This window comes from Staurois parvus, unplaced genomic scaffold, assembly GCF_062004578.1.
Source record: "Staurois parvus isolate SC_StPar_1 unplaced genomic scaffold, SC_StPar_1.0 ptg000394l, whole genome shotgun sequence".
NCBI classification, from domain to species: domain Eukaryota; kingdom Metazoa; phylum Chordata; class Amphibia; order Anura; family Ranidae; genus Staurois; species Staurois parvus.
This window is the reverse complement of record NW_028318190.1, coordinates 8,811,781-8,837,734: the sequence shown is the minus strand read 5'-3', so window position 1 is coordinate 8,837,734 and position 25,954 is coordinate 8,811,781. Positions and strand designations below refer to the sequence as shown.

Sequence of the window (25,954 nt, the reverse complement as noted above, 5' to 3'; positions counted from 1 at the left end):
TATAGATAAAATTATATACACACATATACATGATCTTAGTCTTGATAAAACAGAAAATGCGCTAAACATACTTTTTAAGCCAACACGCACTAAACTGAGCACTAATATACATATCTGATATAGGACAAAGGAGGAGTGTATTAGCCTCTATATTGAAGCACTGGTAATATGGCATCTCTCCTGCTTCCTGAGGACGCCCAATTGGGTGAAAAGCGTTGAGGTGGGACAAGAACGCCGACATCACGTCCAGCGACATCACTTTTGGGTTTTGGCGTTCCAGTTATTGGAACAGCTGTGCTTTCCGCATATCACACACTGTTGGAAATCCTGAGTGCCAGGTTGGGCACATGCATGTGAGTAAGCACTTGTATGGGGATATATGCGACAAGGGGTATTTTATTTGTGAATCAAAGTGAAGCAGAATGAGTTTCTTCAAGTGTTTTTTTCACATAGTCTTCTGAGTGATCTCAGATTGGGAGGCTTAGAGCGGAGCCAGGGGGCCAGAGTTGGTGAAGTGGAGGAGGCATAACATCTTTAATACAACAATATTAGACCAGAATTCTTTGGTTCATACAGTTCTGACAAGAGCATGGTGTGAAGGGGTCATATGTCACGTGCACATTTTGGAACACCTAATTTATTATTGTTCACCAGCATGTGCACAATGAGGACTTGATTTTTACTATTACTTTCACAATATTTTGATAAGGAATATATACTTTTTGTAAGAGACTTTTGGACATTTTTTTTAATCACATTATGTAGCACTTTAGAAAGACATTTTTTGTCAAAGTTGGTTATGAATAGTTTGCACTTGCATTCATGAGTGTGCTTTAGGCAAATTTTTCACTGTATACTTTCAGTCCCTTTTCTATAGTGCTGCTCATGGCAAGATCTTTAGTTTTAACACTAGGTGGCATCACATCACTCATTTAGGAGGAACAGCTAGTTGTGGTTCACACTGCATATATTTTGTTAAATATTTGTGAATCTTACTTCCTCTTTTCCTGGGCGCAGGGAGTATTTGTAAAAACATGCTATCTATAAACAAATTACTAAGGCAATACACTGGAAGAACAAGCGCTTTGCCACATGAGAGATATGTTTGCAACATATTATGCCCATAGGCTTCTAGTAAAAGCTTACAATACCGTATTTTGCTGCTCTGTGAATGCGGTATAGTTGAAAAAAAGAATTTGAAAAAAAAAAAGTGCACAATACCTTAGATTTAGGTTTCTCTGCTGATCCAGCTTGCTTTTGTGGAGAAACAGTCTGAAAAACAAAGTTCCTCGAGTTCCTGGGTGCATTAGGATTCAGGGTTGACATTGCAGCTAGTTTCTGAAGGACATCTTTAGGCATGTTTAACATAGAACCAGTCTTCATCTGAAAAATGAAAAAAATCATATTTGGGGAAAAAAAATTGAATATATCCAAATAACACTTTTGTCAGTAGCATCAGACTGATGACCCCATTTGCATGAGGCACAGAAAGCTGGCTCTTTTGCCAGGCACTCCTCAGGACAAGGCAAAAAAGACAGAAGATGCGTATTTAATAGTTGTGCACAGCAGTCATGTTAAACCTGTTGAAATGAACAGAACTGAAGAAATATATGTCTAACCACTTAGAACACTGGCAAAAAAACAAAGGCTTAAAGGAGAGGTTATTCTGAGCTGGGCTGTAGATTTTTTTTTTTTTGCCAATGCAAACTATTTACTCTGTCCCTCAACGGATGTGAAAGAATTATTAGGCACCTTTGTAGAGAATAAATTGTATGGTTTAGAATTTTCCTCCTGCATCACAAGTAGGGGTTCTCACATCTCACAAGTTATGGGATGGTCTGCATGGAAAACACGTTATGAGCAGGTAAGCTATACTCTGTGTGTCAATTCCAATTTTCTGCTTCAACTAGTATGTTCCATTAACACTTTGTTTTTGTTTTGTTTTTTACGGGAAGGAACACTATCAAAATCTATGCTGTATTCTGAGAAAGTATGAGGTTCCTGAAGTCCAGATTGAAAAGTACCATCATTTTTATTTTCTGATCGCAGTGCATTACTCACCTTGGGGAGACTGAATGGCTGGTTTACTCCAAATGGATTTTTGCTAGTAGAGTTACTGGGCTCTTTTGTTTCTAGAGTTGCTGTAAAAAAAAAAAAAAAAAGAAAAAAAAGAAGACTGAAATCCAAGCAGTAAAACAGACAAATACTTAAAAGGGGGCCATTTACAGTAATAGCTCAGTTTAGGAATTTCATTTGTTCTGCAAAGTTTTTCGTATAGTAGTGACAACCATGTGTTAAAGTTTCAGCTGTCAGCGGGGTTCCCCACTGACAGCTGAATGTAAAAGAACTGCCGGCAATTAAAAAAATTATTTAAAAAAACGGCATGGGGTCCCCCTCTCCCATCCATACCAAGCCCTTTGGGTCTGGGATGGATTTTGAGGGGAACTCCAACAAAGAAAAAAAAAAAAAGTTGTGGGGGTCCCCCCCAAAATCCATACCAGACCCTTTTTCGAGCGAGTCCCCCCGAACCATACAAGACCACATGCCTTCAACATGTGGGGGAGGGGCTTTGGGGACATGTTGATGGGGAGAAGGGCCTCTTCCCCGCAACCCTGGCCGGTGGTTGTGGGGGTCTGCGGGCGGGGGGCTTACCGGAATCTGGAAGCCCCCTTCATCAAGGGGTCCCCCCCCAGATCCCAGTCCCCATGTGAATGAGTATGGGGTACCCCTGCTCATTCACAAAAAACAAAGTGTAGTGTGGAAAAAAAAAAAAAAAAAAAAAAAAAAAAGGACAGGACACGGTCTTTGACAAGTCCTTTATTGAAAGAAAAAACTAAAAGAATGTCCCCCGCAGTAGATCCAACATCAATCACGATGTGTGGGGGGGAAAAAAAAGAAAAAAAGAGAGGCTCCGCTCCCGACGACGGCTGCTAGCCCTCTGCCTCCGAGCTGGCTTGGCAGTTCTTAAATATGTAAGAGGCGGGAACACCCAGGGACATCACCCGAGTGCCCTTGCCCCATGTGACATTGATGCCATCGTTTTTATTGGAGCCTTTATTTTGAATTCTGTTTACGGGTCGGCGGCAGCAGCGGCGGTGACAGCGGGCATCATGAATGACGTTGGATCTATTGCGGGGAACATTCTTTTAGTGTTTTCTTTTAATAAAGGACTTGTTAAAGACACTGCCCTGTCTTTAACACTACACTTTTTGTTTCTTGTGAATGAGTAGGGATACCATGTACCCCATACTCATTAACATGGGGGGGCGGATCTGGGGGATCCAGATTCTGACAAGCCTCCTGCCCGCAGACCCCCACAACCACCAGCCAGGATGGGGGGGAGCCGTAATCCATACCAGACCCTAACCTGAGCATGGAGCCCGTCAGCTAAGGGGGGGGCTCGCTCGCCCCCCTCTTACCTGACGGGCTGCATGCTCAGATAAGAGTCTGGTATGGATTTTGGGGGGGACCCCCATGCCATTTTGTTTTTTTATTTTGGTGTGGGAGTTCCCCTCAAAATTCATACCAGACCCGAAGGGCTTGGTATGGATGGAGGGGGGGGGGACCCCACACCGTTTTTTTTTTTTTTTTATTATTATGGTGCCGGTTTTTAAATGTAATTACCGCTTTTTTTTTCTTCACTATAGCTCAGAAATTCAGCGGTCACTTTCCCCCAGAGTTTATTTTATTTCACTGATTTAAAAGAAACAATGCTTCCTTTTAGTTTCTTAAAAGTCACAAGATTCCTTTATCTCCAGGGAAAGTGACAGCTAATTCTGTGAGCTATAGTGAAGGAAAAAAAAAGCTGGCAATTGCATTTAAAAATCTTCACCAACATACACTTCGTATTGCGAAACAAATCCGTAAACTGAATGCATTATTTTCAATGGATTTTCATTCATAAACTGAAAATTACGTTAACCAAGGCATTTGTAAACCGAGATATTACTGTATATGCTGTATAATTTGTATTTCTATCTATCCAGTCCAGAAATCTACACAGCATAGCCACACAGACTTGATTTTTCTTTGCTGCAGCTCATGCAACTAGGTCTTCTCATTCCCCATGCCTGTGAATGGAAAGTAAAGGAAAAGAAGCACTCTGATGAGCCCATCTCTTGTCACTCTGCTTCAAGCATGTTTCTGGTTAGCACATGAGCACTACAACCCAACTGATTGGCTCCTTGTGCTATCTCTCCCTTTCAAGTTGTTTCAATTATTGAATAAATATGCAAGATTTCTATTGTTAGATGAAAACAATTTACACTGTTTATCTATAGCTCCACATTGCCCTGCATCGTAGGGAGGGATTAAATTCCTAATTATAAGGCTGTATCCTTAAAGAGGAGCTCCAGTCTCCCCCAGGAAAAATTTAAATACATAATTTCATTAGAAGGACACCTACCTGTACCTGGATCCAGCATTGTCCTCACCCGAGCAGATTCAGCTTCGGGTCCAAGTGCCGGCATTTCAATGGAAAAACAGTGAAGCCTTGCAGCTTCACAGCTGCTCTCACTGTGCTTGCGCAATCCGCGCTGTGCCTTGTAAATGGTCCTGCAGTCTTCTGGGACCTGTGATGTGTCCCAGAAGGCTGCGGGGGAAGGAGGAGGGGCAAAACTTCCACTCAGATCGCAGCAAAACCAGGTACCAGCTCCTCTCACCCCCCAAAAAAGAGCCAATAATTAAAGAGATGGGAGGATGCAAAAGAAGGACTTTCACTTTTGGGTGAACTTTTAAATGACTAAAAATATTCAATTTTACAATTAAAAAAAAAAAAAAACATGTTTCTCTATTAGTGATAAACATGAGTACACCATAAAGGAAGTTTATATTTATGGTAGTACAACATACACAACAAAGTGTCTCACCTTTTCTTTGCAAAGTTCTTTCGGTGACTTTTTTGGCCAGCTTCATGAACTGACTGTCTGTTCCAATATCCTCTTCTTCCTCTTCCTTGTTGTCAAGGTTGCCACTTTTAGACTACAGTGAAAGTACAAAAATGTAATGTCAATAAGTAACTAATAATGACAAAGCATTTTTTACTAGTCCTTAATGCTGCATTTGTAATTTGTGTACTCTTATGCTGGCCATAAACTTGGCTTTCCATTCGCTATACAAAGTATTTTTTTACCTACCTACATATCGCCAATCGTTTGTCCCCTTAAAACTAGGAAACAAAATTGTGCAATGGTAGATAGCTATTGGCCATCAAAACCGTGAAGGTACTTTTGTTCTCAATGTGCACAGAAAATGCATTTTATTATAAAGGGAGTTTGTTAGGTTAAGGGTTCATTCACACCACCTGCGCTGTAATGCAGTGGTCGATGTGTGGTCCGGTGGGATCATCACAATGTTAACTTGAACTACTCTGAAAAAAGTACAAAATTACAGTATGCAGTACCTTTTTTTTCCCCCCAGTGCATAGTGCCCGCACATCACCACAATGCAGTCTGGTGTGAAATTGACCCCAAGGCAACTTTCTACCACAACAGGCTTACATAACCAGTTTAGTAAACATAGAGGGCGGTTTATCAAATTTGGGGTGCGGTTATACCTGCTCACGCAGCCACTGCTCTCGTTCAAATCTCTCCTTTCTCCACTTGAGATCAGTGTCCTCCAGATCTTCATGATCACCTTCCTGATCTTCCAGATCAGAATCTCTGCGGAACATGTCAAACTGGGAGGCATCATCTGAGGACACAGAAAGACGTCACACTTTAAAGATGAATTTCAGGCATTGATATTTTATTAATCATTACAATGATCTAGCCTAGGCAAATATACTATGCATATACCATACCTGGCCAGTGCCCCTGGGATCTGGAAATCACCAAAGCAGACACTGCTATTTCAGTGAACTACGCCCGCTTCCGGGTCCTGCGCCGAGTGGTTGCCCTGCAGCATTCTGAACATAGAAGGTTGGCTCCTCAGCACAGAAGCCATTAAGGGAACACTTTGCATATTCTAAATTAATGCAAAGCTTTTGTCGATTGAAGGAGCTGGAAAGCGTAACATCACCACCCTGCCTCTCCACCTAGTCCAATCACAGAACACTTTGAAATTAATTTGAAAAATTCAAAGCATTCTCTGACTGGTGCCCCATGCTGAGTGGCTGATCTCCTGTGCTCAGCAAGCAGAAATGCAGCTGCTCGGCATGGGACCTAGAAACAAGCGAATATCAATGCAATGCAAAGTCTACTTCAGTAATTTCCAGCTTCCAGGGGCATCTGAAAATTACGGTATATACCCATTTACATTGGTTCTAGACCAATCATCAGTAGTCACTTTATGGAAACCAAAGCTTTATACTTGAACTCCTCCCCGCCACAAAAAAATTATTTTGAAATATCAGTGTAAAATCACAATACTATCAGACCTAAAACACCACTTTATAAATACTTCAAAATCAATTGTTTATTTTTCATGCATACCAATATTTTTCCACCTAAATTTCCTCATCCTGCCAGGACCATCACTGTGAAGGTCTCCATCAGCCAAGTAACGCTCTTGATATAGCCGGAGTCTTCGTTTGTCTTCATCCATGGTGACTTTCCTGACATGGTAAAGTAAAATCAGTTTTCACTGATCCAAACTAAAATATACATAAACCCTAACAGAGAGCTTGTCTTATTTTTTCCTTTTGGTATGTTAAATATATCATTTGAAGCAATTTCTTATTTGATAAAAGCAATATAAATCTATCAAAATCAGCTCTCCGGAGCAGATTTCTAGCATTAGCGCAAAGATGCTATTTAGCCCTCTAATCACAGACTACACAACAATTCAAGGATTAGACTTTATATTGAAGAGATCTGAGAGTGGGAGAGCTTGAATAGTTTAGTAAAAGGTACTGAAAGAGCTGACACCACTCTTGCAAGCCCACAACTGCACTGCTAGGAGCATTTCTGGAAGATCGACAGGTATTTTTAAATACAAGTCCTTTAAAGTGATATAAACCTAAAAATTTTTTTTGTAATTTGACATATGCTTTAAGGTTCCACTCATAAGGTACTCTAAGCATATACTAACATATGGATCTTGTTGATTTGATCCTGTAGTTCTTCATCTGAAGGAAGCTCCTCATCAATGGCTTCTTCTTCATACTCATCTTCATCTGCTTCATCCTCATCCTCACTTCCAACATCACTTCCAGAAAGTTCAGCTTCATCTTCCATGAAGTCCTGCAGGTTTCTGCAACATAACAAAATAAAAAGTAAAGTAAAGTCTCTGACAAAGCCTCTAACCACTTCCCGCCCGCCATGTATTGCGGCTGGGCGGCAGCTACAGGCAAAGCGACGTACCCCTAAGTTGATCTGGCTGTACTAACACAAGAAGGCGTTGTGCGCCAGAGCAGTCACACAGCAGGCGCCCCCTGCGACTGCTGTGTCACAGCAGAATAAAGATCCCTGTGAACGGGACCAGGTGATCATGTGATCGCTATGCGAGGAGAGAAAAGAGCCAAGAGAGATGCTGCTCTTGTGCACAACGCTGGATCAAGATCAGGTATGCAAATGTTTTTAACCTTAATGCAGAGAATGCATTTAGGAAAAAAAAAAAAAAATCGCCTGCCTTTAGAACCACTTCAACAACAATGCACAAAACTGAGAGCAAATACTGTAACATAGAAATGTTTTGCACATGTTGGAGCTCCTGAAAATTACTTACAGCTTTCTCTTCTTGTTTTGCTTTCTAAGAATGACCTCCTCCTCATCATCATCTTGAAGACATCCTTTGTTTTCCTCTCCCTCCTCTTCATCATCTGAACCACTTTCAATTCCTGCAAGCTAAATTATATTCAATTCGTAATAAACAAGTTAAAAGAGAAGTATGGAAAAAAACAAACAAAAACAACCAAAAAAAAAAAACCAACCAAAAACACAATCATACCCACCCTGGTGAATGCAGCATCTGTCCCCCGCCAGTTGGGGGGGGGGGGTAGTGAGTTAGCCACTGGCTCAGGCTCCCATTAGCACACCGAGAGCCTGAGCTAGCTGCCGAATAGGATTCCTCCGGAGTCTGAACAGACTCCGTGACATTGGCCGATAGCAGTCTTTAGCATACTGTTGGCTGAATAATCATAAGAGTGCAAAGCTGAGTGCACTGCTGTGACCCACAGGAGTAGTAGGGCCAAAAGAGCTTTAGCCCTACTTCTCCTTCAACAACTTAATAAATTAAGCAACATTAGCAAATGAAGGAAATTAGAGACTAAAAACAGTAGGGCTATGATCCATCGCCTTGCATGAGGCAGCAGCGTCACCATTTGCACTCATTAAACACTTTGAGACTGGGACACTTTTGCCTCCTTCCTGCCTAGGTAATTTTTATTTTGAGACAGAGCTTTGTTTTGGTGGTGTTTAGTCACAGCTGGGTAATTTTTTTTTTGCTATAAACAAATGAAAATAAACCAAACATTTTTTTTTGGTGGGGGAGCACTTCGTTTCTTTATAAAATTTTGCAAATCTCTGTTCATAAATGTAAGCCAAAATGTATTGTTACATTTCTGAGTATAAGCATATTTTTTCACGGTTTGGTTGCATTCATGCAACCATTAAGTACTACTGTGTTACCCGTGATTGGCCACAACTATCACGTGGCACAGGGCCTGTTGTGAACAGCCCTGTAGCACTTTGACTAATCACAGAGACCACAGTATTCAACAATGGCATTATAAATGATAGCTGAGGCTGCAACTGATTATTTTCATAATCAATTACTTGGCCAATTATTATTTCGATTAATCTGATAAAAACCTTAAAAAAAATAACAAAAGTGTGGTATGCAATTTAGTTAAATATGCAAAGTTTAAGGAAAAAAAATATTTTTGAATATCTACATGCAGTAGTAAATATAAACAACCAGCTTTACGGTTAAGGAACAAAATATCTAACCAACTCTCAAAAGAGAGATATTTTCAGACAGGACTGTAATATAATATTATGCATGACAGAATCCCTTGTCATAGGTAACTTATTGATATACACACTACCTGCACCTAAAAGACACAATACTGGTAACTTTTACTTTATATTTAATTGCACTGCCTTAATGTACTTCCAATCTATCAGTCTCAAGCTCCTCTTGGTTCAGATGTTGATCCTCCCTGCAGAGAGCCCTTAAAGTCATTGTAAACATTGGGATTTCTTATACTTACTGCTCTGTGCAATGGTTGCATTAGGGTATTAAAAAAAAGAAAAAAAAAAACACCTGCTTCCTTTAGAACAACTTTAAATCAATTCATTTTCCTGCCCAATACTACATGTCCCATAAGGCATTGCTTCTCACTCATTCACAAGTTCTCAGGCACTTACTGACATGTATGGGCAGTGTACTGAGCTGTATGTGTGTTGCATTCTGTATACTGAATGCAAGAAAGAAAGAAAATACTTTCTTTATGCAGGCCATCTAAATGGCTAACCAAGTAATCGATAACAAAATTGAATCGATAATAAAAGGTGACAACTAATCAATTATGTTGATAAGGTGTTTGAGACCTAGTGACAGCTGTTGATTACTACTGGTAATGTTATTGCTGTAATTTGGTCACAGCTATCACATTGCCATGGCCAATCACAGCGGGCCTGAACCCCGATCTGTGGTCTGTTGTGTTTGGTGGACATAGCGGTCACAGATTGTGCCCATATAGCCTCCTAGGACATTGTTTGCCCTGGCTGGTCCATCTATGTACAGTGGCCGGGCAGAAAGCGGTTAAACAGATGGCCCAAAAAGGCAAGGTATTTGTCAACCAGAAGAAAGGCATAGAATGCCATACAGAGCAACCTTCTCTGTATCGTAAAAGATAACTCCTTTTTAGTTTAAATACAAAGTAGCTGATATTACTGAGGTGCTGAGCACCCAAAACAGCATATTTCCTCTGAACTTTTTACTAACCTCTTCACTGTCAGAATCATCACAAGGTAGAAGATGAAAATCATCAAGCTCTGCCTCATTTTCTTCATTTTCTCTGTGAAAAAATAGGTAATTAGTTAAAATGTATTATATTGGTAATTGGAGCAGCTGCAATTACATATATGGAGCACTTTGAGATAAGTAGGATCTTTTCATAGGTCTACAAGATAGGAGTTTTGCTAGGGATTTTTTTATGTAAACGTGTAATAAATGCACCTGGTGGCTGAAACACATCTCTCCTAGCAGAAACAGAAAATCACAGTTTACAGACTAGGGCATATATAGAAAAAGTTGTAGAAATACATTTTTATACCTTCAATGGATATGTGTCATAAGAAAAACATGTTAGTTTTGCTGCTTAGCTCTTTTGAAAATGCTAGCTGCTTAACTGTCATTTTGACCCGCTAACTTAAACTATACTGAGGCACTGACCCAGAAAAAATATGCTGATAAGAACTTCTGCCTTTTGTCACTTTTCTGATCTGCAATGCTCATCTACGCGATTGTAGATCTCTTAACAGCTTAAGAGGTGTAAATTTTACGACATCAATAAGAAATCTTGATGCGTTTCACCTGTTTCTTACTCATAAGGTTGACGTTAAGAGTAAGCAGTTTGCCATGCAAAACAAATTTGGCTTACATGATACAGTGGAGCAGATCTAAAGTTAAATTGAAAAAAAAAAAAAAAAAATCATGTTAGTGGGAATGCAAAAGGTACATACACCACTCCAGAGTAATACCACTGCAGTTTTCTGGACCTGTCCAAAAAGACCAAAGTAGCTTACCAATCATGTAGGAATGCATTTGTGTTCTCTTATGGGTGGCACTTGAGGAAAACTTAAAAAACAGTATTTAAAGCCTAATTGTACCTGCTAAACGTTTGGCAGATACTCTGTTCTATCACACCAGGAGTGAGGATGGGTCAACAGGACAGAAGATTTCTAATAAACTAGTAGACAGATGCACAAGGGACACAGCACATTGAAAGTAATGTCCCTTGTGCTTATTTTATTTTTTGCAGGTAAACTTAGGCTTTAATATTTAAAGTCAGAGAACCAGAGAAAAAAAAAAAAAAAGACACCATTCAGTAGAGCTGAGCAAGGCCTGTGAAAACTGCAGCAGTAGGGAAAAAAAAAAGTATTGTGGTATCCAAGAGTTTTAAGACAATTAGGATCCATAAACTTTGTCCTTGTAACCCAATTCTAAATATAAAAGCAAGGTATGCAATTTTTAAGACTATACTGCAATGACATTCAATATTTACCTGTTGGTGAAAGAACCTGAACAGAGAGCAACTGCTTCAGACATTAGGTCATTTTTCTCATTTTCAGCATGAGCCTTTGTACAACTGAAAGATTCTTGGTTTGAACCATCATCTGAAATTAAACACATTAATAAATTGCAAACTGCTAAGTATAATGACACTTTATATTTCAACATTTCCATTAAACAAATGTGACCAAACCATTCATACTAGAATATGCCCAGAATGTCATAACTAGAGATGAGCGAATCAAACATGACGAAGTGGAATTCGTTCCGAAGATTTGGAAAAATTCTATTCGCGACGAATCCGAAGATTAGCAAACTTCGGATGCACGAATCGAATTTTCCCAAAAATGGAGGCGACATGTGTGGCGACGGAGAAAATGGACAGAGAAGATGGGGCGGGGATCTCTGGGAAGGCGCGCAGACAAGGCGCGCTGACCCATAATGCATTCATGACATGTGATCGCATTAGCCAATCAGCAGCCAGCCAGCACTGTGTAATGGTGGAGCTATAAATCGCGGCCATCTTAGAATTCTCCATTAGCCTCCGGTCATTCAAGAGAGACAGACCTGTGTGTATTAAGGGACAGAGTTAGGGCCACAGAGACTTTAGGGCCACAGAATCGTTACTCAGGGACACAGAATCGTTACTCAGGGACACAGCTATCAAAGAATCGAAAATTTAAAGTGACAAACCCTTTTTTTTTTTGGTGGCTGTCGTGCACAGTTGGTGCTGCAGTTTGCCGATTGTGCAAAATAAACTGACTTTCTGCTTCACAACCACTATTGTACGTTCAAAGAGTTAAATCCATTTACACGCCGGGTGGCGGTAATATTTTTTGGGTGATTAGTGCATTCCAGTGACATAAACGTACAGTTTCCAGCCAACGGCAAGCTGCAATTGACCGATTGTGCTAAATAAACTGACTTTCTGCTTCACAACCACTATTGTACGTTCAAAGAGTTAAATCCGGTTTTATTTTTGGGGTGCTTATTGAATTAAAGAGTATGTCAGACAACACGCAGAGGAGTGGCAGAGGAGGCAATGTTTCAGGAGCGAGCAGACGTGGCAGCAGAGGAAGGGGTCGAGGCAGCACTAGTCGCAGCCAGAGGCCAGTGCTCCCGGTGTCATCCAGCGGTCGTGTCTCCACCATCAACCCTGCCGTCATCGATTGGTTGACTCGGTCGTCTTCCTCTTCCCAGGTCACCTCTGACACCTACAGCCAACGGTCGGTGGGTACGTCAGACAACCGTTAGTTGGCATGGCCCGGGAGCAAGCCCACTGAAATCACGTGTCCTCGACCTGCCCCTGTCCTTTGGTGTTCCCTCACCAAGCGAAGTATCGCATGCTGTGGGCTCAGCCCCACTGTACAGTGAGGAAGAGCTAACAGAGGGCGGTAAGGAACGGGGGGAGACATCCGCCTCTTCAGCAGCCAGGCGAAGAAGTACTGGCGAGGAGAGTGGCTCGGTAGCCGGTCTAGAGACAGGTCTGTCTCCTGACCCACACGCAGCAGAGGGGGCTAGTAGTGACGCGGAGACCCTAATTGATGATGATGAGGCTGATCGCACTTGGCAGCCTCGTCGTCATCAGGCTATTGCTTCCGCATCATCAGGAGAAGAGGGTGCCAGCTTGCCAGCGAGCAAAACAGTCGGTGGGTTGCCCAGGAGGCAGCAGGGTCGCAGCAGTGTCAGTGGAGCCAAACGGCCACGGAGTAGAGCACCAGCTCCACTGCAGCCTACCACCACGGCCAGTAGTGGTGCCGGTGTGCACGGAGGAAGTAGCAGTCAGCCAGTGAGGAGTAGCGGGGGCAAAGTTTCCTACTCGGCGGTGTGGCAATTTTTCGTCAAGCCGCCCGAGGAAGTAAACGTAGCCGTATGTCGACTATGTGGCCAGAAAGTCAAGCGTGGCCAGGGGGCCAATATTGGGACTACAGCGTTGCGTCAGCATATGCAGCGTCGCCATTCGGTGGCCTGGGAAAACCGTGATAAAGATACGGCGGTTCTGCCTGCCCCAGCCCCCGCTCCATCACCCGCTCCGTTACTTGCTCCGTCACCCGACGTCAATCGCCCTCTATCAGCCAGTCAAGGCTCCAACACCTCTGCTGAGGGGAGTTGTCGCTCGTTGGCATCTTCCGCTCGTTCAGATGCTCCTTCTCCTGCTACTCCTCTTCACGGATTCCGTCAGCAGTCTTTCTTGGAATCCGTTTCCAAGAGACAACAGTTTGCGAGCACGCACCCGACGGTGCAGAAGCTGAACGTCCTCCTGTCCAAGTTGCTGGTGCTGCAGTCCCTCCCTTTCCAAGTGGTGGACTCAGCACCTTTCTGAGAAATGATGGCTTGTGCCGAGCCGCGGTGGAGAGTGCCAAGCCGGCATTTCTTCGCCAAAAAGGCAGTGCCAGCCCTGCATTCACATGTAGAAGAGATGGTGGGCCAGTCTTTGAGCATGTCGGTCTCTGCCAAAGTGCACGGCAGCGCCGACGTGTGGAGCTGTAACTACGGTCAGGGACAGTACATGTAATTTACGGCCCACTGGGTGAACGTGGTGCCGGCACAGCCGCACCAGCAACTTGGACAGGTCACGCCGCTTTTGCCTCCACGTTTGCACGTCCTTGGTCCAGCAAAGATGTCCGCCTCTACCACCTCTTCTTCCGCCGTGTCCTCAGCCGCCACCCCCGTGCCAAGTCCCATTACCCGACCGGCATATCACATGTGCAGGGCGCAACGGTGTCACGCTGTGCTGCACCTGGTATGCCTTGGCGAACGTAGTCACACAGGGGAGGAGCTTCTGAGTGTAATGAACAGAGAAATCGACAGATGGCTGTCTCCGCGCAAACTGAAAATCGGAACCATGTTGACCGACAACGGAAAGAACATGGTGTCTGCTCTGCGTCAAGGAAGGTTGTGCCATGCGCCATGCATGGCTCACGTGTTCAATCTGGTTGTCAAGCGGTTCCTAAAATCCACCATCCCACTGCAAGACATCCTTAAAATGTCACGTAAACTTTGCATGCATTTCAGCCATTCCTACACCGCAAAGCACACCCTCCTTGAGCTGCAGAACGGAATTCCACAGCATCGCCTGATCTGCGACGTTGCAACAAGGTGGAATTCAACCCTACATATGTTAGACCGCCTTTACGAACAGCGAAAGGCCATCACCGATTTCCTGATGTTACAAGCGGATAAAGGTACTCCCCTGTGTAACTTAGATGTCAGCCATTGGCAGCTCATGCGTGACACCTGCCGCTTGCTCAGGCCCTTTGAGGAGGCCACGCTATTCGTGAGTCGGCAGGACTATGGGATGAACGATGTCATTCCTCTGTTGCACGTCCTGGAACAAATGCTGTTAACAATGGCTGGTCAGGGTGCGGTAGATGTGGCGCACAGATCTCAACGCCACATGACCCCTGTGGGGGCAGGACAGGAAGAAGAGGAGGAGGTAGAGGAGGACATTGGTGCTCAGGAATTATTGAGTGAAATGGGTGGTTTTTCCACTCAGCGGACAGGAGTGAAGGAGCAGGAGCATCTGGTAGAGGAGGAGGAGGAGACAGAGGACCCAGACGCACCGTGGCAGTATGCTGTGGAGATGGAGGCAGGGAGTCCCTCGCATTCCTTGGCACAAATGGCCCATAGCATGCTCGGTTGCTTGCGTAGCGACAGCCGAATAATAACCATCAGACAGAGGGATGACTTTTGGCTGTCCACCTTGTTGGACCCTCGCTACCGTTCAAAAATGGTGGCCTTTTTCACACCTGCTGAGAGGGAGGCCAAAATAAAGTACTATAAAAACCACCTATGTAGTCAGTTGGTCTCTGCCTTTCTGCGCCAACGTCCATCCTCAGACACTGTGGGCCCTGTGCGCTCGCGTTCCGCTGCCATGGCAGCAGGGGAGGGGTGGGTAGGAGTAGTGGCAGCTCCACCAGCAGCGGCTGCCTCAGTCTGCAGTCGATGATGAGTAGCTTTCTTCACCAGCGCAGTGAGGAAACTACTAACCAGCCGCAGCAGCATCAGGTGGACCTGGAGCAGGACCTCAAACAACAGGCTTGGGCCTACTTGGACAGCACCCTGCCAACCGAGGTAGACAATCCCCTTGACTACTGGGCAACGAAACTTGACCTTTGGCCCCAACTAGCTGAATTTGCCCTTGAAAGGCTGTCATGCCCGGCCAGTAGCGTGGCATCGGAGCGCGTGTTTAGTGCGGCAGGAGGTATTGTAACTCCGCGGAGGACACGACTGTCCACCCAAAGTGTGGAGAGACTCACGTTTGTGAAAATGAATCAGGCGTGGATTAGTCTGGATTTCAAACCACCAGTTCCTGACACAACTGACTAAATCCGCCATGAATCATGCCCCAAACATGTTATTAGGGACAAATGGAAGACCTCCACCTGATCCGTACATTTGTATATATATTTTATTGAGAGGCTGCTGGTCGGCCGACTCATGTTTTGCACATTTTTAATGACTTATACTCTGCAGGTCGGGCCCCTCATGAATTGGTGTTTTTAAATTATTTATACGTCGCTGGACGACTGTCACATGAATTTAAACTTTTTAATTATTTATAGTCGACCAGTTCCAGACCGATGGAATAGCAATTTTTTTAAATATTTATTTGACACGTGTTGTCCATCTCATCAATGAGGTGGACTGTTTATTTATTGGCCACGGTTTGGCCCCCTCCTGTTTCTTACATTTTTAACTTGTTGTATCGGTCACGGTTTGGCCACATGTTTGGTTGTCTTGTTAAGATTTTCTGTAATGTACACAGTTACGCTTGACTTGTCGACTTTCCACAATCTACTAAGGTATAGCATCGCATCAAAGTTTTTTTTTTTTTTTTTTGGTCTAAACCATTTCTTATAATGTCAATTTGTAGGATACGCCGCTGTAAGGCGACCTACTTTTTTGTCACTGTGTAGACATCTATTTATAGGCCGATGTTTGGCCAGAAAGATATATTTAGTAATAACCTAGCCGTTCAAGCCGCTCACTGAACACCTCGGGAATTGCTTTGTATATCTGTCGCCTTAGGGGCCGCTGTCTGGCGACATAATTTTTTGTCACTGTGTAGACATCTATTTATAGGCCGATGTTTGGCCACAAAAATATATTTAGTAATAACCTAGCCGTTCAGGCCGCTCCCTGAACACCTCGGGAATTGCTTTGTATATCTGTCGCCTTAGAGGCCGCTGTCTGAACAGCTCATGAATTGCTTTCTATATGTGTCGCCTTTGAGGCCGCTGGCTGGACAGCTGATGAATTGATTTGTATATATGTACTTATTGTCCGCTGTCCGGACAGCTCATGAATTACTTTTTGTATATAGCCTTCCAAACCACTCTCAGAATAAGTCATGATATTCATGCTGTGTATAGCCTTATAGGCCAATGGTCAATCAAGTCATGATTGTTATAGTGTGTATAGCCTTATAGGCCGCTGTCTTTACAACTTTATAATTCCATGCAGTATATAGCCCCATCGGCCACTTTCTGGCATCCAGTTGCTGTAGCCCCCATCACCACACTGTGCCACGGGCCCCTGTACCGCCTTCTCATACTGCTGCCAGATCCATCCTCTGCCATGTGCGTCTTTGTCGTCTGCTCACGCTGCTGGGTTCCAGTTTTAAACATAGGCCTGTGTATGGCTTCCGAATACTGCTGCCTCCACCGCCACCCTGCGCCATGTGCCTCTGTCGTCTGCTCACGCTGCTGACGGCTTCCGCTTTTTAAACTAGTCCTGTGTATGTCTTCCGAATACTGCTGCCTCCACCGCCACCCTGCGCCATGTGCCACTTTCGGGTCTCCTCACACTGCTGCCAGGTCCATACTGATTCATGGCCCCCTGTACCGGCTCCTCATGAACGTGGTTCAGCGGGTTTGCATCACTTAACGGCAAATCGTTGACAAATGCTGGGACGTTCAGTGTTGTGCGCATTAAGCCAGACACCAAAGGGCAGCACAGACCTGTTATTACTCGCTCAAGCATGGCTGAACAAAACCAGTCTCTACCACAAATTGGACCCAGACCTGCCCAGGGTCTCGTAACTAGATTGCACGGAAGAGTAGAGTCCGTTATCGGAATTAAATAGACAAAACGCCACACCAAAAAGAGTGGCCATTTCCAACACTTATTCCAGAAAGAGGAACAACCCGTTTCATATACGGCCCGTAGACGTTTCACGTCTGCCACATTCAGTCGATTTAAGACGCAAGCTCCACTTCCTGTGGTCTCTGACCGTCGATATACCTTTAAGTGTCAGCTTTGAAGCTATATTCCCTCCGGAGCACTGACACTGGTGCCCTTCCGTCAACATGCCTTTAAGTTTCAGTTTTCAACCATATTCCCCACAGAAGCCAAACTCTTGAGTATCCCAGAAGCTGCTCAGCGGGTCAGGGCAATAAAGCTCCCGGTTCGCAGGTTGTTCCGTCTTATGGATGGAAGTACGACGGTATATGATCTTCGCACCCACGGCATTACCTCATAAAATTTCTGCATTGCATCTGCAATCACAACGCTGACTTCCCGGATCGCCACTCAGCCATTGGACTCTTGATAGTCGTCTCCCCACACTGCTGCTGGGGGGACTTTTTAACATAGGCCTCTGTATGGCCTTCAATTTAAGCTGCTTACGCTTCGCCACTCTGCCATGGGCCCCTGTACCGCCTCCTCTTGCTGCTGCCAGGTCCAGAGTGTCTCATGGGTCCCTGTACGGCCTCCCATTGCTGCTGACTTCATCGCCAGACTCTGCCATGTGCCACTTTCAGGTCTCCTTACACTGTTGGTGGGTTCCATTTTGTGATAGGGTGCTGTATGGCCTTCCATTGCTGCTGCCTCCACCGCCACCCTGCGCCATGTGCCTCTGTCGTCTGCTCACGCTGCTGACGGCTTCCGCTTTTTAACCGAGGCCTGTGTTTGGCTTCCGAATACTGCTGCATCCACTGCAACCCTGCGCCATGTGCCTCTGTCGTCTGCTCACGCTGCTGCCAGGTCCATACTGATTCATGGCCCCCTGTACCGGCTCCTCATGAACGTGGTTCAGCGGGTTTGCATCACTTAACGGCAAATCGTTGACAAACGCTGGGACGTTCAGTGTTGTGCGCATTAAGCCAGACACCAAAGGGCAGCACAGACCTGTTATTACTCGCTCAAGCATGGCTGAACAAAACCAGTCTCTACCACAAATTGGACCCAGACCTGCCCAGGGTCTCGTAAGTAGATTGCATGGAGGAGTAGAGTTCGTTATTGGAATTAACTGTGAGGGACTTTTAAACCTAGGCCTGTGTATGGCCTTCAATTGAAGCTGCTTCTGCTCCGCCACTCTGCCATTGGACTCTTGATAGTCGTCTCCCCATGCTGCTGCTGGGGGGACTTTTTAACATAGGCCTCTGTATGGCCTTCAATTTTAGCTGCTTACGCTCCGCCACTCTGCCATGGGCCCCTGTACCGCCTCCTCATGCTGCTGCCAGGCCCGTAATCTGCCATGGGCCCCCGTACCGACTCCTCATGCTGCTGCCAGGCCCGTAATCTGTCATGGGCCCCTGTACCGCCTCCTCATGCTGCTGCCAGGTCCAGAGTGTGTCATGGGTCCCTGTACGGCCTCCCATTGCTGCTGTCTCCATCGCCACACTCTGCCATGTGCCACTTTCAGGTCTCCTCACACTGCTGGTGGGTTCCATTTTGTCATAGGGTGCTGTATGGCCTCCCATTGCTGCTGCCTCCACACTGTGGCTCCACACTCTGGTTTTGGCCCCGTGACTGCCCAAATGAGTGAAGTGTGCGGTGATTCTAAGATCGACGGCACTCATCTGCATGTCATACTGACTGACAGTATTATTTCTCTTCCCCAGCAGACTCCAAGGGCATTTAAATTAAAGGTACAGTGTTCTGCACTAATATAAAGGCTCTCTGAAGCCTAGAAACACCCTTTTTATAAGCTAAATTCGCAGCGAATATATTCGGCTCGAAGCGAATTTATTCGGCGAATCAGCCGAACCGAATTTTTTAATAATTCGCTCATCTCTAGTCATAACCATAGGGGAAATACCCTGAAGAGTCCTTTTAATATAACAAAATTACAGCAGTAAACCAAACAAATAGTCTTTATGCAAATTTCATCTCTGCCTAGCTATACAGAAAATCTGGCTATAAATGGTCTGAAATACATAAAATGTGCCTAACTTTGATTATTAAACATAAACTAGCAAAAGCATGCCTATTCCTTGAACAAACAAAATATGTCAAGGAATGTCATTACAGTGGTGGGGAGCCCAGACGAGCACATTGGAAAATTGTAAAATGCAAAGGTGAGCATTGGTAAAGTGAAGGCATACGGGGGATCAGCATAAGGGTAAGAGTAGGGGGAGGATGTCGGTCAGGTGTAGTGATGAGAGTGGGGTTAGGTTGTGCAGGTGTAGTGTTGGGGAAGAAAATGGTGGTCAGCCATGGTGGTGACCGTGGGTTTTCAAGCATGATGGCGAGTGGTACTATGCAGTGAGAAGAAACTTCCTGTCCTTTTCATGGAGATGTCTGCCAAATCTATAGCCACTGTAAAAGCAAGATCTCAATACTCTGGTAGGGATATACAGTTTGAAACATATTATGAAAACTGGTATGTGCTCTAAATCAACAGAATTTATTTGTTGATCCATTTTCTATTTAAAAAATAATTGAATACCTCAACAGTTACCACTTTTTCACATGATAAAATTAGATAATAAAATTCCCAAGTTTGTAAGTAGTGTTTGTGACTCATCATCCTCTGTTATGCCTCCAGAGACTGGGGTCAGCAAAAAAAAAAATGTTTAAATATGAGAAGCATAATCAAATATTATTAAAGCCAGATATACCTTGAGAGACAAATTTGCCAGAGCAGAGTCCCAGCAACTCATCCATAGCTCCCTTCTTGGCGCCATTTGCATCAGGCTGGCTGGTGTCAGACTGTGACTCCTTAAAATTTCCTGAGCAGAGATCTAACAATTCGCCCATATTTGCATCCATAGCATTCTCATCCATGGTGTCCAGCACAAGTCTTTGCTTGGCAGAGCTGTACTTGCTTCTGTTGTGGCCAACATTTAGAAAGCTATGAAGAAAAAAAAAGCAAACAAAAAAAACATGTACCGTATATACTCGAGTATAAGCCGACCCGAATATAAGCCGAGGTACCTAATTTTACCACAAAAAACTGGGAAAAACTATTGACTCGAGTGTAAGCCGAGGGTGGGAAATGAGGCACCTACTAGTCAATGTAAAAAATAAAGATAGAGAATAGTGCCCCATCATTGGTGTCAGTGGGAGGAATAGCACCCCATCATTGGTATCAGTGGGAAGAATAGCGCCCCATCATTGGTGTCAGTGGGAGGAATAGCGCCCCATCATTGGTGTCAGTGGGAGGAATAGCGCCCCATCATTGGTGTCAGTGGGAGGAATAGCGCCCCATCATTGGTGTCAGTGGGAGGAATAGCGCCCCATCATTGGTGTCAGTGGGAGGAATAGCGCCCCATCATTGGTGTCAGTGGGAGGAATAGCGCCCCATCATTGGTGTCAGTGGGAGGAATAGCGTCCCATCATTGGTGTCAGTGGGAGGAATAGCGCCCCAACATTGGTGTCAGTGGGAGGAATAGTGTCCCAACATTGGTGTCAGTGGGAGGAATAGTACTCAGTCAGTGGGGAGAGGAATAGTGCCCCATCGTTGGTGTCAGTGGGGGGGAGGAAGAGTGCCCCATCATTGGTGTCAGTGGGAGGAATAATGCCCCATCATTAGTATCAGTGACACCAATGATGGGGCACTATTCCTCCCACTGACACCAATGACACTTGCTGACCCCTGTTCTAGTATGGTACTGCTGCAGCCAGCATATGTGGTTGCAGCAGCACCTCTGCACTGCACACTTACCGGCTTTTCCCTCACTCGATTTTTGCGGGTCTGCTCGGCTCCGCCTCCTCGCCCGTGATTGGCCGCCTGTGTGCCTTTCCTGAGCTACACTTCTGGCGGCCAATCACCGGTGAGGAGGCGGAGCCGAGCGGCAGGAGTGAGGGAGTGGCCGGAGTGACTGAAGGAGCAGCGCTTCCTGGATGGATCGTCGTGGGAGCCAGTTAAGAGACTGCAGCCCTCTGCCAACCCCTGTACTTGGTGACTCGAGTATAAGCCGAGGGGGCCGTTTTTCAGCACAAAAAATGTGCTGAAAAACTCGGCTTATACTCGAGTATATACGGTAACTGTAGTTATAAAAATTTAGAGTACAGTACACCAACTAATAAAAACCCCTCTTACCCATCAGCATCCAGTAGCTGACTTTGTGTGTCATCCTCCAAAGAGAACTGAAACTGTGAAACTCCACCAGCACAGAGGTAAGATGCTTTAGGCTCAGGTGAAGTATTATACAGATCCTGAGAGTCTTCCACGGGTAGAGATGGCTCAGATATCTTACCAGAGCTCTAGAAGACAATTAAAATAAAATTGATGTCACACTGTATAAAGCAATGTATCTAGTGAGCGCTAAGCACAGCAGAAAAATGAAACTCAAATTATATTTCATGTTTAAAAAAAAGTGCAAAAAATTAGTTCAATTCTAAATGTGAATTTAGAAACCATAAGACGTGTGCCTAGAGCTCCACTTGCTGGCTTTAAAACAAAACATAAATTCACATGCAACCTCTAAATGCGTTCTATTCCCCTTACTAAAAAGTCCTAATCCCCATCCGTATATTGGGTGTAACATTTAACATATTCAGCACCTCCAACCTACACCCCCCTCCCTGTGACAGCAGGCAGGGGTTCTTTCCCCCCGTATTTTAAAAAAGGGTGCAGCTGTGCAGGGCTCCACACCTACCATTGCGTCATTCACTCAGAAATCTGTGAATGAATGAACTTCAAGTCCTGTGCCACCGCAGCAGATGGCATGTAAATCTCAATGAACTACAAGCGCACTGACCCGCGCCCTCATAGTTCACTTATGCTTCCTGCAGCTCAGTATCTGTCTGCCCATATGGGAGGTAAGGGCAAAAAGCGGTCAGCAGTATCATGACAGAGCATGACATTTGCCCCTTTTATCCACTGATCAAAAAAAGTGCTGAAAAAAAGCACTTTTTTTTTTTACTCGCAAAAAAAGATGTGCATTTATTATTTTACTGAAGTTGTACTTTAACCACTTTCCGCCCGAGGACATGAGGAAATATGCCCTTTGAAAGCCTGGAGGTGGTCATTGGATTTTCGGGCCTATATTTAGCTGGGCTGCCAAAAGGTCTCTCACATTTGGTGTCCCCATACTTGGTAGATGTAGCAGTGTGTGTTTTGGGGTGTATTCCACATATACCCATAGCATGTGTAAGCAATATATCATTTATTGGCAACTGTGTGTAAAAAATAAAAATTTTAACTTTCATGCCAAAAAAAAAATTCCAGGAATTCCACATGCCACTCAGCAAATTTCTTGGGGTATCTACTTTCCATAAGGGATGTGTTTTTTTTTTTTGTACTGCCCTGGCATTTTAGCACCTGAAGAAACGTGCAGTCAGAAAGTAAAAGCTGTGTAAATTCATTTTATTTATATATACACACACACATACATTATATATATATATATATATATATATATATATATATATATATATATATATATATATATATACACACATACGCACACACACACACATATACATACATACACACACACACACATATACCATAGTTTGATAGTTTGTGGAGACTATAACTTTTACACAAACGAATTGATCTACACGTATTGGAATTTTTTTTTGAACCAAAGACATCTAGCAGAATACATTTTAGCCTAAATTTATGACTAACTGAGCTTACTGAAAATTTTTTAATAACCAAAAGTAGAATATCGTTGTGATTTTAAATTTTGGTCTTTTTTCGTTTATATCACAAAAAAAAAAAAAAAAAATACCCAGCAGTGATCAAATATCACTAAGAGAAAAAAACTGTGTGAAAAAGGACAAATTTAGTTTGGGTACAGTGTATCATGACCACACAATTAGCAGTTGAAATAGCGCAGTGACGGGGGGCATGGTCTGCCACGATCCGGAATGGCCGCCTAAGCACAGAGCTCCCGCCGGCCGAAGACAACTTCACTCCTTGCACAGCGGATTGGGTGAGCGTGGGGTGTGCAGTAATGGGGAAAACGGACCGGAACACCTCCGGATCCCGGTCAGAATTGCCTCAGGCCCCTAGCCAGCAGCAGGCCAGACACAAAGAAGCTCTTACTCTCCCAGCACGACAGGCCGCAGGCATCCCCCCTCCCTCTGCAGCTGCTACTAGCTCAAAGAGCACAGCCTCGGACACAGTGCCAGACACTGTACTCCAGCATGATGTCTCCTCAGCCACCCATACATTATCTTTGAGAGACCTTCATGCTGTGGCTACGGACATTAAGGTCATGTTCACCACTGCCCTAAATGACCTACGTGATGACCTTCACTCCTTGGGCACTAGACTAGAGGGGGTGGAACTCTCCTACAAACGAAATACGGATGCCATAGTTGATATACAGCAGATGACAGCATCACACGCTTCAAATATCCGAGAATTTTACAGACACATTGAGGACTTAGATAACCGTGCACGCAGACATAATATTCGACTCCGCAGCCTATCAGAATCTGTGGAACCGAACGATATTCGCAGTGGTGGCCATCTTTAATGACCTTCTAGGTCGTCCGCCTGCGACTTTAATTGACCTGGATCGTGCACACAGAGCGCTCCGTCCCAGGGGCAGAGATGACGACCCACCCAGAGATGTAATATGCTGCCTAGTTCGTTTCTCGCTTAAAGAGGACATCCTCAGAAGCGCCAGAGAAAGAAGACATCTCCTGTATCGGGTCGGAAATATCTCTATTCCAAGATTTATCCAATCTGACCCTACAACAAAGGCGGGAACTTCGCCCTTTACTGGAGACTCTGCGCTCCCACAACATACCCTACAGGTGGCGATTTTCCTTCTGCCTCTCTACAAGCAAACGGGCGCAATGTCAATCTGCAAGTTCCTGAAGATATACCCAATTTTTGCGCCTCTCTGGATATACCACTGATCAACCTTCCTGACTGGTACAGTACCATGCAGCTTCCATCTGCCCCAGAAACCAGACTGGAAACCAATGCAATAGATTGGCAAGGTCCACTCTCTCGTCGACGCCGCTCGGTCCCCACGACCCCTCTGAAACCTCCCGAAAGAGGCTCTACTGCCATCTCTAGCCAGACGGCCTCTCCTGCACACCGAAGGCCCCGAAATGAAGCTTAGGAGTCTTGGACTCCCATTTTCTCATGGCTCTCCACAGCAAACTACCAGCTTACTGCTGGCTCCAAATCAACACACATCACCTCCGCAGTACTTCAAGAGAACCCTTTGTTTCTGTGCTCCCACCATTCTGGGCCTAGGATCTCCCACCCTGGAATCCCTCACACACCTGTTCCAGCCTGAGCTTCGGGACACTTTGTTGCATACGCATTCGTATGCCTACAGATGCCACCAGGGCTTCATTCCGCATCCCTCGCCTTCCACATGGCGGCACGAGCGCCACGGCCCATATCGCTGTGCCTCCCTTTTCTGAAGATCTTTTTTTTTTTTTTTTTTTTTTTGACTCCGCCATTGATACCTCAGACCGTGGTTGCCAGCCCTACATCCGGGTCTCCAGTTCCAACAGGCTCTTTCCACAATTCCCGTTTCAAATCCATCTACACCCCACTGTAGTAGAGGACCTCTGGAAGATCCCTGCTCTCTCGCACTAACCTTCCATCCAGTCCAGGACTTAGCCTTGATGCCTCCGAGGTTTTCCGAGCGTCTCGGTGAGGGTCCCTTGACCCCTCCTGTTTGCACCGCTCTCAACTCGCCTTGAACTGCCCACCAGGGATCACTTGTAGAACTCATCGGATATCCTTATAGTATAATTGAATGGAGCTGGGGTTTTGGGTTGTTGTTGCTATTATTGTCTCATGGTTGTTAATTTGTGAGCGAGCATCACCTCAATAAGCCTTCTGGATGATAGCCCCCTGTTGGAGTTGTTAACACCTCTCCCGCTTTTGTACCGTCATCAATTCCATTCATAGGACTAGAGCACCGTCTCTTCACGGAATCCATGATATTCTCCGCCTCCGCCCTTACCTCTCCTCCCAGACGTACTTGAGGTGCTGCTCGACTCCCCTGATGCTTTTGGAGCCCAAGCTGGTTCATTTCCGGGTTTACCTTTAATGTACTGTGTTATACATTGTTTGCTGGCGGCCTAGTTGGTCAGTGTTTGTAGATCTGCCTTCACATGTTATTTTTTATGTTACCGTTAGGTTTTCCCATTTCCATTGCTTCTGGTAGGTTGTAGTACAGCCTACCCCCTCAAGAAGTGAACTTGGGATACTCGCATTGGCCTTACCTATTACTTTGACATTGAGTGATATCATTCCCTGGCCTGCTCCCGACCACATTTTTCACTGAAGTGATATCTCTGACTGCACAGGTCACGATTCAGTCTATACTCCACTCATTTTTACATAGGTGACATGTACCCGCACTTATCCGCTGTGTACTGTGGCCGGATACCTGTCCCTCACAATGCCGTTATCCCCTTTTCACTTCACTCAAACTCCCCAAGGCAGGAATAAGTTTTTTTATACCCCGTACTGTTTGCCCTACCTTCGCCCTCCCTCTCCAATTCCAACACTTTCCTCTTCATTAGAGTCCACCGGCGGGCTCCCCCATTTTGGATCTACGCCCACCTCGTGTCCCACACAGTAGGCTCAGAAAACTCTTACTGACTCTCCCTCTTG

At 44.8% G+C, this 25,954-nt stretch overlaps 1 protein-coding gene across 1 annotated transcript in view; it reads right to left on the bottom strand.

Moving 5' to 3' along the window:
* Nucleotides 1-25,954, bottom strand: part of CLSPN (claspin) — a 71,452-nt gene that overhangs the window by 10,547 nt on the left and 34,951 nt on the right. Inside the window, exons 14-24 of the mRNA XM_089686321.1 lie at nucleotides 21,449-21,612; nucleotides 20,025-20,257; nucleotides 11,171-11,282; nucleotides 9,889-9,961; nucleotides 7,666-7,784; nucleotides 7,030-7,191; nucleotides 6,432-6,553; nucleotides 5,555-5,691; nucleotides 4,869-4,980; nucleotides 2,062-2,141; nucleotides 1,222-1,383 (exon numbers count right to left, since the gene is read on the bottom strand). Of these exons, the coding sequence (XP_089542447.1) occupies nucleotides 1,222-1,383; nucleotides 2,062-2,141; nucleotides 4,869-4,980; nucleotides 5,555-5,691; nucleotides 6,432-6,553; nucleotides 7,030-7,191; nucleotides 7,666-7,784; nucleotides 9,889-9,961; nucleotides 11,171-11,282; nucleotides 20,025-20,257; nucleotides 21,449-21,612 (1,476 nt within the window). The remainder of the gene's footprint in view (nucleotides 1-1,221; nucleotides 1,384-2,061; nucleotides 2,142-4,868; nucleotides 4,981-5,554; nucleotides 5,692-6,431; nucleotides 6,554-7,029; nucleotides 7,192-7,665; nucleotides 7,785-9,888; nucleotides 9,962-11,170; nucleotides 11,283-20,024; nucleotides 20,258-21,448; nucleotides 21,613-25,954) is intronic.